The following is a 16213-nucleotide window of genomic DNA, read 5'->3' as shown; positions in this document are numbered from 1 at the left end:
ATGCACATATATGTGTATATACACATACAAACACATAGATGACACAGAGACTTAGTAAAGGAACAGGCTCACTTGATTATGGAAACAGAGAAGTCTCATGATCTACAAGCTTAAGAGCCAAGAGTATAGTTCCACTCTGAATCTGTATCTAAAGGCAGAAGAAGACCAATACCCTAGCAACAAATAACAGAAAACATGAATGATCCATTACTCAATCCTTGGCCTATTCAAATCTGAGGCCTACCCTCATTATGGAGGGCCATTAGCTTTTCCCAGCCTACCAACTCAAACATTGATCTCTCACACAAATATCTTCATAGAGACACTAGAATAATGGCTACCCAATATGTGGACACCCTGTGGCTTAGTTGAGTTGACACAAAAAGCTAACTTTCACAGGATGATAATTTCCCCTTTCTTAGGACATGTGAGAAGTTACAGGCATATATATTCAGTTTTACTGTTCCTCGTCACACAAGTTCTGTGCCATTCTGACACCACCTTGTTAGAGAATCTGACCTCCATCTTCACATAGCCAGAGGGTAAAGTTGATTCCTTAACTACATTCTCAGTGAGAAGATACCCTCTTAAGTCTCTTGGGGACAAGGAGTGATAAAAATGGAACCAGTACCACCCAAACCACATATGGTATCTCCTACCAGAAGCCCTGATAGCAAGGCTTAGTTTTGTGTTCACATTAGTCATCCCTTGTCCTCCTCTTATAACTTCTTGCATGCATACTAATTAATTAATTGAGCATACCTGTCTAAATCATTCGATCTTGATTCTTATAATGGCATGCCTGTGAGGGTTCTAGAAGTTAGAAGTGATTTGGTTTTAAAGGTTTTGATTGCATTGAATATAAAATCAAATAAAATGAGAAAGTGATGAATAGAAGAGGGGAGTGAGGTTTGAAATTAGCCTTATTTCCTGTGCATATAAGAGGCCCACTTAGGTTGGTTTTTATCTTGACCTATTTTGAGAGTGATATATTTGGCTCACAACCAAGAATAGAAAATAAGCCAAGATCTGTGTCTGCTAAACCAACCTCAGCACGTTTGACATTTCAAGCTGGAGAAGTCTTTGTTGGGGAGCTAGCCTCTGCATTCCTAAGTGTTTAGCAGTGTCCTGACCTCGACTCACTAGAGGCTAGGAGTAACCTCCATGAGTGACAACCAGAAATGTCTTCCAGACAGTGCCAGTTGTCTGCCCTGGGGCAAAACTGTACTCATTTGAGAACCACTCAGCCATACTGTGAAAGACTGTGAACTGTTAGAAGAGAAATGAACTAGCTTTCTGTAGTCTAAACCTCTTCTCCAACACTTCATAGCTAAGGTTTGCAATAATGAAAATTCTTTCACATGACATAATTACTTGTTTCCTCTCTTCCCTTCCTGTTGGAGTTAGAGAATTCCTTTTCCCAATGTGTGTTCTTTCTCAGTCAGGAAAGACTTATGGTGACAGCAGATCTGAGTTCTGGTCTCAGCCCTGTGCATTCTAGCCACAGAGTAGTGACAAATTCGTGTGCCTACCCTCCTCTGAACGTGTGCTGATGGAGACCTCCAAAATGGCACTGGAGTTCCGGCAAATAGTTGTCTGTAAAGTCTTGGTTGGCCCATGGTGCCTGCTCAGTAAATCTTAGACCTGCTTACTGGCTATTAGGTTGGGCAACTGTGGCACTCACTCACACTTGCTATAAATTACAAACACATATCCGAGAGCAATTTGAGCCCACACCGATGACTTCGAACTTGAGTTCCATGAAAGACACATTCTTTCACAAAGACACTTTCCTTTCTTTCTGAATGGAAGACACTAAACACCCCCTTTCAAGGGAAAAGTCATATTTGCCCCTCTCGGGTCATGAGATGTGGAGTGACCTTACACGGAATCTTTCTTCCAAACATGCCAAGCCTTCATCCCTTGTTGCTGGGGTGAAAGGAGGTAAAAGCTGAACACTTAAGTCCCAAATCTGTTCCTGAGCCCTCTGCCAGGCTGCCTGCTGCCTGCCAGGCAAGTCATTTCCTGCCTTTGAAGTGTTAGACTCTCCCGTTGTTATCAGGCAACTGTCTGAAGTCTGTACTAATCCAGAGGAGAGTGGTACCAGGGTACAGCGACAGTGGCCTGGCCAGTGGGGAAAGGGTACAAAGGTCTGACATCTGGGCATTGTGTTTCTTTTCCTAGCCCTTGAACAAGGAGATACTTGTGTCTCTGATGTCCCAAAGGAACTTTGGGAACTTGTGATAATAACACAACAATAAATGCTGTCATTCACTCATCAGGTATCTCTTATTTGCCAAGCATGGTGCATAGCACCCTTACTCTCATTTCTTCATTCCACAGCAACTCGTTTAGGAAGAGATGATGTGACCTATTTTAAAGATGAAGCAACTGAGTTTTGAAAAAAAAAATTCATGGTTTTTATATCACACAACTGGTAAGGGATGAGCCTTGAGGGTGAAAGGTCTTCCAGAACCCGTGCTCTTGACTACTGGGTTTGAAAAGCGTCCCTACTTATCCCATACTCTGGATCAAATATGATTGACTCCAAGAACACAAACTTCATTAGTAGATTAAACAACCAAATAATGAGTCCTCTCCAACAGTATGTCCTTCTTAATTTCACAGCTACATATTAAGCACTGACTATATATCTGATACTGCATAATGTTTTAACAAGACACAAATAAGATATGGCATTGCCTTCAAAAAGTTGAAGAGGAAAGCTGAGGCATTGCTTATTGGTAGAATGCTGCTTGGCATATACAAATCCCCAAGTTTAAAGAGAGGTGGTGATAATTGTATTAAATAAAGTGTTTATCGAGGATTTGGTGATCAAAGTTTAAGAAGCCATACTAGCACACAGGAAGGAGTTCTTACCTGTTTCTAGAAAGAGAGAAAGCTTCTTAAAGAATGTGACCCCTGGAGGAAGGAGGTCCTGAAAGATGGAGGAGATGATATTCATGGTGTCAGAGGTATACAAAGAAAACATCTGAGAAGAAAGAAGTTGGAGCATAGGCCAGAATCATTGCAGTGAAAATGGTAACCAAAGACTCTGGGATAGCTTCTGCACAAGGGGCTGGAGCCCAAAGCAGACACCATCTGAAAGATGATCAGCTTGCCACTTAACAGAGCCAAAGGTGCCAAATGCAAAGCGCCAGTTTGCATTTGACCAAATGTAGCTTCTTTAAATGTTTATTTTAATTTTGTTCCTTTATTTTTCCTTTTGAGACTAGATCTCATGTAGACTGGCCTAGCCCTCAAATTTACTATATAGACAAGAATGACCTTGAACTTCTCATCTTCCTGTCTCCACCTCTATGGGGTTATAAGTGTATATTACCACACTGAATTTATGCAGTGCTGGGGACTGAACCCAGGGCTTCATTAATACTAGGCAAGCTACTGTACCAACTGAGTAAATCCTCAGCCCCACTCATGTAGTGCATGCATGTGAGTATGTGCCTCATGTTTGTGCACACATGTGTGTGAAGGCCTGAGGTTGGGGGTGCGAGTCTTCTTCTATTGTTCTTCATCTTATTTGTGAGACAAGGTTTCACTGAACCTGGAGCTCATAGATTAACTAGACTGGCTGGCCAGTGAGCTCCAGGGATCTCCTGCCTCTGGCCTCCAAGCCCTGAGACACACACCATACACCAAGCTTTATTCATTTTTTTTTTAGAGGATGTGGAGCAAGTGGAACACTACTACACTGTTGGTGGAAGTGCAAACTTGTACAGCCACTTTGGAAATCAGTACAGCAGTTTATCAGAAAACTGGGAATCAATCTTCCTCAAGACCCAACTATACCACTCTTGGGCATATACCCAAGGAATGCTCAATCATACCACAAGGACACATGCTCAACTATATTCATAGCAGCTTTATTCATAATAGCCACAACGTGGAAACAACCTAGATGCCCCTCAACTGAAGAATAAATTAAGAAAATGTGGCACATATACACCATGGAGTACTACTCAGCAGAGAAAAACAATGACATTGTTTTTGAAATAGAATCTCACTGTGCAACTCTGGCTTTATAGACCAGATTGGCCTTGAACTCATAGATACCTACCTGCTTCTGCTGCCTGAGCATTGGGGTTAAAAAATGAATCACCATGCCTGGCAAAGAACCCAGCCTCTATGTGAGTGATGGGGGTCTGAACTCGGGAACTCAGGCTGAGTTAACTTATGCTTAAGTGGCAAGTATATAAAGATTCACTGAGCCACCACCCTAGCTTCCTTTATGTAGGTTTCGAACTATGACTTCTAGGCATGATAACAAAAATCTCTAGTGAGAGCCAGAGAGATGGCTGAGTGGGTTATGGGCATGGGCACCCAAGCCTAACAACCTGAGCTCTATCCACAGGTCCTACATGGCAGAAGGTGAGAACCAACTACCTCAAGGTATCTTCTGACCTCCAAACATCGATGGTGGCATGTGCATGCCCATATACATATATACACAGACACAATAACTCATTGCATTTAAAAAAATCTATAATGATGACAGAAAAGCCTGCCATTGAGCATATGTGATAAAAAGACTAAGATCTAAGTTTTTTGTTTGTTTTTTTTTTCATTTTGTTTTATTTTGTTTTTTGAGACAGGGCTTCTCTGTGTAGCCCTGGCTGTCCTGGTACCTGATTGTTAGACCAAGTTGGCCTTGAACTCATAGATATCTGCCTGCCACACACGCATCTCCCTCCATGAGCTCTTGGAAACCCATGTAGACAACACAGTATTTGTATGATACACCTTACTGCAATTTCCACACAAAGGTGTAAGTTCAGTAACTCAGCAGGGCTCAGTCTTTAACTCTCATTATTCCTGTTTGAATTTTATTTTGCTGGCTTTTTTCCAAGGACATACATCTCCCAGATCTGATTGTAACAACAGCCTCAAGAATATTGTGCTCTGCTGTGTCAGTCTGCATGAAATCTATGCTGTGCTTCAGGGCTGTATGGCTTCCTCATAGGTTGACCTGGATATTTTTCCCCACATTAGTCTCTCTTTCCTCTCTTTTCAATGACAGAGGAGTGGTATCTCTGTGTGAAAGTATGAAGTATTATTTTTCCAAATAGTACTAGTGAATGTCAACTACCATGACACATTAGTGAATCATTGTTTGGGAGTGTGCACATAGTGAGCCTAATTTTTCTTACTGTTTTGCAAAGTATTTCAACAATAACACTAGTTATTTTTCACTTACTATTTGTTTATGCATATATTATGTTGTATATTACAGTATCATAACTGTTTATCCTATTGCTATATAATCATCAAAATTAGCATTATTTTAATGGTCACTTAATCATTCATCTTATTAATGTACTATAATTTGCTTAACTTAAATTTTCAACAATGGACTTATTTCCAATTTTTTCTGTATTATAAATATAACCTCTAGGTTACAGATTTTTGCACACAGCTTCTTTTATTCTTCATATTTTTCCTTTGGGTCCACTCCTAGGAATGGGATCCCTAGATCAGGGTATATAAATTTTTAATGATTGTTAAATAAATGGATGTTATTTTTCCAGTTTACAATGCCATGAGCAACATATTAGCATTCTGCTCACATAACAACCTTATCAGAAGTGTGTGTTACTATTTGACATTTAATATACTTGCAAGAGGACCTTTTGTTTTAATCAAACACTTTCTTACAAATTGTGTATCTTCTTGTAGTTTGTAAAGCCACTTGGACTCAAAAGCCTAGGAATACTTCTTTTCCATCAATAACTCCTGCTGTTACTCAATAATTTTATGTATATTAAATAAAACTAGTGTTGAATTCTTAGAAAAAGCATTCATGTATACTCATAATAATGAATTATTGAGGACCTGTGGGTAGAGAACTGTGTGTGGAGTAGCCAGATAAAATAATGGGAAAATTAGAAAGTTAAAACAAGGAAAATATATCTATTCCAGAATTCCAAAAGTCCAAAGCAGGACTACATTTCAAATAGTTCTAACCTCTAGTCAGATTTGAATGACATTTTCCTTCTTGCCCCAAACTCACTCAGTTTTCAGTGTGCAAACTTGGGAGTTCTTAATCATACTGCTTCTAATATTTCTTTCTTGATTTTATTCAAGAATTCCTAATGAATGAAATTGTGTACACACACACACACACACACACACACACACACACACACACACACAATGTTTTGCACCATTTCCAGACTCATAGTGCCTCCGAGCTGGTACATGCATGCAGCTCAGAAAAATGAGATGAATTCCCAGCCTGCACCCCTGAAGGGTGCCGGTCCAAAGACCCAGTTTTGCCCTCCATTCCAGGCAATGTGACCTGGCTCTTGAAATGTGCGTCTTCTGTGTTTTGCCAACTGGTGCAAGGATCTTTCAGAACAAGCCACCACTAATCCATCCTGAGTTGAGTAACCCTCATCTTGGCTAGCCCTTTCTCTTTGACCTAAGGGTGTTAAGGTTTGTTTAAACAGGATAATTGTTACATGTTGGTATGTGGGACTATAAAGAAAGTCATTAACCATGTTTCCTTTCCCCCTTTTTTTCCTTTCTTGCAGCCTCAGCGGAGGGTTCTCCATAAACATGTCAGTCTTGCAAGCTGCTGTCCTGCCAGTGGGCATGAGCATGGCCTGTTCCCCAGAGAAAGACTTACTCGTGGCACTGCCAGAAGAGATCCTTGGAGCACTGACAGAGTAACTGGATTAACTGAGAAAATGCCTATTCGGTCAAGATTATGAAGTTTGGTTGGAAAAAAAATCTTGGTTTGCAGTGGATTTTCAAATGAGGTGCATAACATACAGTGCCAACTCGTTCCAAGTGGTCATTGGCAGACCATTAGCTGGAAAATTGCTTCCAGTTTTCATCACTGTGCATAACTCAAGTTCCCCCCTTGGGCTCTGTCTGTGCCCTTCACTAGAAGTCCTGTTTTAGCATGGCAACTACTGGATTATTTCATTAAGTGTGCAGATGGCATGATGTTTTAGAAAAAAATACAGGAGTTCTGCAGTCTCAGTGGAAGGGTTCACAATATTATACCCTGGTAGGAATGTAAACGTGTCTTGATTGTGTTAGTTACAATGTCCAAAGGTGTTCTGTCCAACGCTGACGCACTTTATATGAGAACACTACACTGAGATGAAATAGCACATTTGATACACATAGGAGAACAAATGTCTTCTCTTTTCTTTATAAATCTTGTCTTATTTCTGGCTCAGACTGTCCAAGACAAAGTCCACTCCTAGTATCCTCCCACTTGTCTGTGGTTCATCAGTGTAAATATGGCCACAATACTGTTAGATTTCACTTGCTGACACTTTACTGGATAACCGGATTACTTATAGCACAAAGGGAAGTAGAAGTTAGCAAGCCTGGTGACTGAACTATTTGAAGTCTTGGTTCATTGCACCCAGGCACAACTTAACACATGACATCATGACACTCTGTACAGCCTGCTTCTCTTTGGCCGATGCATACATACTCTTCTATATAGGAGATCTTCCAAACACAAAGACCACTGTGGGCAGCAGAATGCAACCTTCCTTAGTGGTCCCATTTCCACACTTAGGAAAACTTCCAGAAGTCAAGTTTAAATCACAGTTCTGGAGAGAAGCATCAGATGACCTCCACTGTGTGCCTAGAGAAGTAAAACATTCAGCCCACACTAGGTTTCTTCCTCAGCATAGAACTTACTCTTCCCCTTTAATACTACCTGGATGTATATATAACATTTTTTAATTCTGTCTAACAACAAAGCACAGCCCTGGGAAACCTGTCCATTCAGTGGTTGCTTACCTGAACACTGGAGAACTGTTCATTCATATTGATTGCCCCCTTATGATACATTAGCATCTTTTCCCTGGAAATTGAATCTTGGCTGAATCAAACCTCAGCAAAGTGTGTTATGAGCACTCACTAACCTAACCTGAGACCAATAGGCATCAGAGACTAATATTTAAAATAGAGGTAACAACTTCTGGTACCCATCCAGCGTAAACAAGCAAGACATTTTGCATTGTCTCCAAACACTCATTCTCTGTCTCCGCTTGAAGTCTCAGGAAGTGGAGAGACCCGAATGTGATACACACAGGATATCTCTCCACAGGATGGCTCCTGTCAGATGTGGACTAGAAAGGGACCTCCTAATAGGAACTCAGAGAAATGATAGCTAACATGAGGTCTGGACTTTTCACAGATCACCACCAGAACCATCAAAGCTACCACAGACCATAATTGTCTAAAAAGCTAAAATTGGTAATCCAAACCCAGGCTGCCAACGCCCCTGCTCTATGACCCATCCTTTTGCCTTAGTTCCAGAAGCAGGGTCTATGCATTCCCTCATTCTTTCTTTTCATTCAGCAAGCATCTGTTGAAGGACCGCCATGTGCCAAGAACTGTATTGGTTGTCAACTCTAGTATATAAGGCACACTCCTACTGCTTCCATTGAATGATTTTTTTTTTCTCTCCAACACTACTCTCTTCCCACAGTACAAACTGAATTGAGATATCCACACCCACCCACCCATCCCTCACCTTGCCAGAGAAACAAAGGAAAATGTTCATGACAGACAGCAGGCAGATCCCATTTCTGAACGAGTGAGCAGCTTGGGAACACATACAGAACCTTGCTAGGTAGCCAGCTAAGTTGATCGGAGCTTCCCACAGCAGCTCCCAGTTGCTATCCTCGATGCCCATCCCAGTCTATTTCCATCCTTCCTATAGATACTACTGTTTATCACTATGCTCAATTCTCTGAAATGCCAATTCTATAACTACTCCTAAAGACCCTGAATTGGTTTGAATGAATCCTATTAACCCTGCCAGGTGCTGAGATATAGTCGCTAAGAATAAACTGGTATAGTCCATGATATTCCTGCTAAAACCCTTGGAGAACTGGATGCCCATTCTAGGGCAGATGTCCACTAAATGATCCTGGGCTATTGTCATTTTGGCTTTTGCAAAATAATCTGAATGACTTTTTTAACAGTTGCCTCTTTTTTTTTTGAGTCAGAGGAATACTGTAACATTATGGAAAGATAATGGTTAAAGATGAAAATGGGAAAAGGGAAAATGAAGGCCCTGAAAGAGCCCAGTTTAAAATGGTGTCTCTAAAAAATGCCTTAATGTCTGGCACAACTTACATATTTGCATATGAGCCCGTACTGTTTTCCAAACTGTCAACCTCTGTTTGAAACCATTATAGGTTTGGAAACATGGTGGCATGACATTTGTGCATGCACAAGCAAAACCAGAAAAAAACGGAGAAATGATTTCATTCACAGCCTTCGGTTTCCTTGTATGGAGACCCTCTGTGAGACGGCCCCATGGTTACTTCCTGCTTTGTTGTGTGTGTTTGGGGTGGGGGTGGGGAGTGTGCAATTTTATCTTCCAGAAACCCAGGCATATCTGTGGTGGGTTTTTTTTTTTTGTAGGACAGGAGATATGGGGAGCTAAGGGGTAAATGTTTTAATATCTAGTGATTGAGGCTTTAATTTTTCCTTTTTCTTAAACCTGGACTACCCCTTTTACTAAAAGGCTGACACTCACACTTATGCAGGAAAGGCACTCTTGGGAATGAACTGAAATGAATAATTATCAGATTCTCCGGGGTGCTGAGGGGAATAGCTTGGTTCACATCCAAAATCAAATTTAAATATGCAGAGCACCATGGTTCTGCTGGGGTCGAAAGCAAACCGTGCCAGTAGCTTGAGACTTGCCTAGGACAGATAGGGACCCCATCAACTTTCTTTATGGGACGTGGCTCACCTTCAAATCCCTGTGCTCGCTTCATGACGTGTACACCCAGTATTTCGATTTCTACCTCCACAATACGGGTAAAGATGCCAGGTTCTCTCCAGAGTCATTCTACAGCTGCCCGAACAGAGGCATACAATCTTCAGTACTGAGGAGAACGTGCCATTTTTAATGCTCAATGGGGAGAGGGAAGATGAAGGATGACTGTGAATATAAACTAAGGATGAGAACCTCTAATGGATCCACCTCACACACCCTAAATGCTTTCTTTGTCTGTAAATGTCACGTAATTAGTTTTGGATAGCAACAATAAAAGTCTCAAGGAAGTAAAGTTTTCAAGACACCCCTAAGACATTTTTTTAATCCAAACCTCTCCCCCACACATTAGCAGCTTCATTCTTTTCAATGTTTTCTTCCATCTTCTTTAGAGTAATTTTGCTACTTGACAACTAGACTTAAAGTTGCCATAGACTTAAAAATCAAATCTCTGAAAGTGACAAAAAATTCCTTTATTCTTTAAAGGCTGTTTTTATTCATCCCATCTCCTCCAACCCCCTCCATCCCACTTTTTGCTTTATTTTATGTGTGTGTGATTTTTTTTCTTTCTTCTCACCTCTTTCTTTCACATAGTGCTATAGGTATATTTCAAGTATTCTATAAAGAATTCAAACAGAACCACAGAGTCCTCACCAGTTTTTTCCCCTTCCTGACTAAAAAATGAGTCTTAAGCTTGACCTTGATGCAGCCCAAGCAGCAGTGGGACTCCCATTTTCATTCCAGAAAGTCACTGGTCAGTGGTGACCATTAGAACAAAGCCAGCGGGATTAGAGAGGAGGGCAGGCCAGGAAACATATCTACTTGAGCACAGCTGAGGACTCTGTTTCAAAGATAAGCAAGCTTCCAACTCAATCTCCTTAGATCTGGGTCTAATCCTAGAGCCAGAGCATGGTCCTGTGAACTCTGGTTTATCAATAGACAGAACTTCTGGGGCCTTAAAGGTAAATGAAGGCTGATTCAGTTATGTTCCTCTGGTGATGTCTGTTAGCCGGAATACAGAATAGACTTGGAAAGCTATGAGTGAGGGGAAAAAATAAAAGACAAAGTGTGCCTTTGTGAAGGTGGCTACAGGGTTAATATCCATGGTGATGCCTTCTGTCCATCACTTCAGTTTCAGAGGCACAATCCTGGATGAGGAAGTAGGAAGGGACAAGAGCTGTTTCTAAACTCTAAAATGTGTCCCATGAAATTTAGGTGCCAAAATGAAAAAGAGAAAGACCATCAGGCATGGACCAGCACTGGTCCTCTGCTTCACATAAAATGACAAAGCAATGACTTCTACGGAGTAGTGAAACCTGGTCACTCAAGGTTTTATAAAACTGTTTCATTTACCATATAAGGCTACTTAAGAACCATGAGCACCCAAGAATTCTCCCATCTGAACCCCCTTTCATATTTATTTCAAGCATTAAAAGACACCAGCAATCTATACTGGCTGCCATTTAAAAGTCACTGGTGACAGGGCTCTTGCTGATTCACAAAGCCAACAGACAGAATGATACCAAACGTTGTTGGTCTTTTGACATTCGTTCCGATCACATAACATTTTCAAATTTTGGAGCTAATGGTTTGGGGGATTTGTGTCAATCAATTGTTTTATTGCTGTTTTCCAAACCCCAGAAATTTCCAGTAGCCATAGAATGGATCTTAGAACTGGGCCTTTCTGCCCAAAGTGTCTGGTATTGGCATAGCAGCTCTGCTGAAATACTAAGAAATGTATTGAGCTGGGCAGTGGTGACACATGCCTTTAATCCCAGCACCAGGAGGCAGAGGCAGGTGGATCTCTGAATTTGAGGCCAGCCTGGTCTACAGAGCAAGTTCTGGGACAGCCAGAGCTACACAGAGAAATTCCCTGTCTCAAAAAAACCAAAAGAAGAAGAAAGAAAGAAATTTCACCCAACTTGGAGGTACTCACACCTAGAGTAACTAACTGAAACACTGGAGAGTGCTGGTTGCTTGCCATCATGTTCACAACCTTTTAGAATTCAATCATTTGGATCAAAGGAAATAAATAATTGAATCACACAGTTCTCTCCATATAGGCATAGACATAGTTATCAAACGTAGAATTCCAGTTTTAAGTGTTTTGAAAGAACACACAAATCTGTTTTGTGAAGTTTCATTCAATCACTACCACACCATCTTAAGTTCTACAAAAATATATTAAAATACTTCACGCTGAAACAAAATTCTATAGCAAGAATTCTTATTATAGTAGATCATTATTTCACCTGGGAAGGAGAAACTAATTCAATACCTTGGGCACTTTATAGGTTATTTCTATCCCACCTACAAATGGAGCATGCTCTGCTGCCATCTCCTGAGAAGTGACTCCAACTTCTAAAACAGCACAAAGACCATAAAGGCCTTTTAAGTACACTAGCTAGACTCTGTGTTCAAGCATAAATACAAAACCAGGGCTTGGAATTTTAGTGTTGTTACGGGTTTGAAGATGGTTAAATCAAAGCCAACCACATTGGGAGCTAACCACAGACTCAGGAGGTTTGGGGCAATTCCCTGTCTGGATCCCATGCAGTTAACTCAAGATAAGCATGTGTTTCCTCACATATCAGCTGCAGAAGTGAAGCATGTGCCAGTTCTAAAAAGGCCTTTGGTGGAGCTGGAGATATTATTAATTTGGAAGCGTTATTAATTTGGTAGCATGCACAAAGTCCTAAGTTGGATCCCTAACACCACCTAAACCAGGTAGGGTGGGGCATGCCTGTCATGCCAGCACTGGAGAGAAAGAGGCAAGGGAAGACCAAGAGTTCAAGGTCATCCTGGACTGCATAGCAATTTTGAGACTAATCGGGACTGCATGAGATCCTGTCTTGATAAATTAATCAATTGAAAAGACCCCTGGTTACTGACAGAAACCTTGAAGGTCATGTTAGTTGTTGATGGCTATTTATGTTCAAATTTTGCTAGAGCCTTGTTTTCATCCTTGTTTGTTTAGTTTTATGGTTTTTTGTTGTTGTTGTTGTTGTTTGTTTTTTAACAGTGCTGGGGATTGAATCCAGGGCCTCTGGCATGCTAAGCCAAGATTTCTACTCATGAGTCACATCCCCAGGGCCATCTTTTTCATGCTTAGCCCACTCCTACCTCAGATCACCAGCCAACAGAAGTCTTAGCTTCTGGAAGGGTGATGACCCCATACTTGTACTTGCACTCACACTGGGCGATGGTGGGGTTCTGCATAGTTCACCCCCTTCTTCCGTCTCCCAGCCGAAAGCACTGTCCTAAGAATGCCATGCTGGAGGACACTGGGGTTTGGCTAGTAGAAGACGCTCACATTGCAGAGAACTGAGTAAGACTGGGTCCCTTCATGTGCATTGTCCATCTCAGTAGTGATGAGAGCAGAAGCCTGTCTGTCGAAAAGCCAAGGCAGCGCAAATGTTTTGAAACTAATTTGACTGCAACTCTTGCGCCACTAAACCACACGACTGTAGTTCTAGTTAATCCAACTATTTAATGTTATTAGGCACTAAGTTAAATAGCTTTACACGAAATTTTAGAAAAGATCAATATTGTAACAAAATTACAGATTAGCAGTAAAAAGCACCTGAGAAAAGAAAATATTGATCTGTTGTAGTTTATATACTTACGTTATTCTTAGGACTTTGTAAGAGATTGGCACTTCGCTGATAAAGGGAAAGAAACTGGTCAGAATTCAAGAATGGTGGTATAATAGCAATTTCTGGGAGCTTTGGGCCTTAATCTTTCTGGGATGCTCTCTGTCCCAGACAGGGTTGTTTGAGGACTAGAAGGGGCTAATGGGTAAAGTTGTCCCATACCACATATTTATGAATAATTGTCATGGCAAACTGGGTTATGGGCTTTGTTAATGATACTATTCCTCATTTTGGGTTTTTTTTTTCTTCAAAAACTATTATTACCAAGCCTCCACTCTGGGATTAAAAGAAGAAAAGGGCCGGGCGGTGGTGGCGCACGCCTTTAATCCCAGCACTCGGGAGGCAGAGGCAGGCGGATCTCTGTGAGTTCGAGGCCAGCCTGGGCTACCAAGTGAGTTCCAGGAAAGGCGCAAAGCTACACAGAGAAACCCTGTCTCGAAAAACCAAAAAAAAAAAAAAAAAAAAAAAAAAAAGAAGAAAAGGAAGTATGAGAAAGCAATACATGGTATTTTACATGTGTGCGTGTGAACACATATACACACAAATGGTTGGACGCACAGACTCACACACAGACAAACACACAGAGACACACACAGATATACAGACAAACATACACACACACACACACACACACACACACACACACACACACACACACACACAGGCTTTTTCTGAGAAACAGGATATGTTCTCCAGAGCTTTCAGTGGCAGCATCCACTTATCTCCACTCCCCCTCTTCAAGGTTCAGAGAACAGTGACCTACCCAGAGATGGGTACAGGCAAAGACTCCCAACCTTCAGCCTGAACAAGGCCACAGAGCATGTGCAGTTCCCAAGCTGGGGGCATCAAGAATTACATAGGCAAGGCAGACTTCCTTGATCAAGTGCTATTGTATGTTAGTATTTGTTCTAGAAAAGAAACAAGAAAAAAAAAATTTGATGTAGATTAAACAGAACAGCAATGCGCTCTGCAGACTCTGAGGGGCGAAGGGTATAGTTCCATGATGGAATGCCTGCCTAACATATGTAAGGACCCATGTTCAACCTCCAGCACTACAAAAATGAAAAGAAGAAAAATAACTCTCCCCCAAAATAACAAAGTCTGAGGGAAGAAATCAGATAAGAAAAAAAAAAAAAAAGACTGGTTCATTTTTTGACCAGCGTGACTAAAAAGCACATTTCATAACATAGTAGTCTATGGAGACTGTAGACATTATGGCTTCCTTAAGTGCACAGTGAACACAGCGGTCTTAATTGTGTTGGTCTCCCAAGACAGGTTCATTAAATAGGAATTCCCTTATCTATTACTCACAATTGCTCTGCTTTTTTTCCTTCCTTTTCTTCTGTTCACTTGTTTCTTTTCTTTTCTTTTTCACTCCAGAAAGTATTCCAGGCCCAGAGTTAGAAAAACACATGAAGTTATGTGGCATAAACAAGAGTGCCTTTCCCGTTGGAAGTCCACCTTCCTGGGCTCCACGGTACCAGATGTTTAGAAACATTTCTCCTCTAAACACAAGAATCATTGTGCACCACAATTTTGAGCCACTGACTTACGTATCTTGAGCAGCTACCAACTTGCCGATTCCCTTTGGGTCTCCTTTATATTTTCTTAGAATATTTCTTTCTATTTTGGGTTTTCTTCATGAAGACTGGGAAGGGGCATGATTCTTTTTAAATTGATAAAAAATAAAACTGTACAGATTTCTGCCCACTCGTATCCGTGAGCATGATCTCTATGAGGCTTGAAAACCGGCTTTATCATTTTGTATATTTGACTATTTTGTATTCGGCATTATTTGATTCCTTATGTGCATGGCAATGTATTAAAATGTGGGATTTCTATTACCGTGTAAAAGTGTTTTGATTCTGATTTTCAACATATATCCGTGGCAAAAGAGAAAAAAATGGCATTAAACTTTTCGTTTCTATTTTCTTCAGCTCATCAGCTTTGTAGAAGAAAAAGAAAAGTTAACAGCATTTCACTTTCCCTGTGTTAGCTAATGATGCAATTCATGGTGGAAAATTGTCCTCAATTATGCTGTGTTTCCTGGAGAAATAATGTATATGAGATGAATTGGTGGCCTCCCTCCCAGCACACAGAATTCCCCCAGTACTGAATTCCACCAATGTGATTGTTCTTTCTGTTGAATGCTTGAGTACTGGGCACAGCTGGACAAAAGTCACAATTTCCTTCATCCTCAGACATGCTAACACAGAGAAAAGAGGGGACTAAAGATCTTGACTCACCAATTTGCTCTTGTGGACAGGAGTCTTAAATGCCCATGGTAGCAAGAACAATGGCATTTTCCCCACACCTCTTGTCTGCATTTCTTTCAGGCGGTGACCAATTATAAGAAATCTGTCCTTTATTAATAGATACAGACTTTCAAATAACACCTACTTCAGACACCTGGAGTTAGAAGCCAGTGCTGTTGGACATATTCAGTATAATCCTTGGTGTAGGCCAGTAAACACCTAGATACCTTCCTTGCTCATTCATTTATATTACAAAATATATACGAATTCCAAATTTTTATTAAACCTTAAATAATAAGAATAATAAGATGCATCAAATATAAATTAGACAGTTTTATCTGCTCTAATCTACTACTTTCAACCTCCTTGTTTATTTTAATAAACACGTATAGACACCAGGACTTGACTGACTATGAATTGACTCAACAAGAGCTGAAGAAAAGCATCTTTCCAGACAGGAAAAATCCTGCATCAGAAGAAGACACCGGTGTTTGTTTTTGCTTTTACTTCCCCAAGCAAAGCCC

At 40.8% G+C, this 16213-nt stretch overlaps 1 protein-coding gene across 4 annotated transcripts in view; it reads left to right on the top strand.

Moving 5' to 3' along the window:
• Samd12 (sterile alpha motif domain containing 12) overlaps positions 1–15275 on the top strand; it is a 425431-nt gene extending 410156 nt beyond the window's left edge. For all 4 annotated transcript variants that reach the window (XM_052747811.1, XM_052747810.1, XM_052747808.1 and 1 more), the window contains exon 5: positions 6552–15275. In XM_052747811.1, coding sequence (XP_052603771.1) covers positions 6552–6574 — 23 coding nt within the window. In that variant the 3' untranslated portion in view covers positions 6575–15275. The remainder of the gene's footprint in view (positions 1–6551) is intronic.
• Positions 15276–16213: the final 938 nt, after the last annotated feature.

Source organism: Peromyscus californicus, unplaced genomic scaffold, assembly GCF_007827085.1.
Source record: "Peromyscus californicus insignis strain IS unplaced genomic scaffold, ASM782708v3 Scaffold_20__1_contigs__length_68692818, whole genome shotgun sequence".
Taxonomy (NCBI): Eukaryota; Metazoa; Chordata; class Mammalia; order Rodentia; family Cricetidae; genus Peromyscus; species Peromyscus californicus.
The sequence above is the reverse complement of the archived record's forward strand: the minus strand, read 5'-3'. Positions and strand labels throughout refer to the sequence as shown.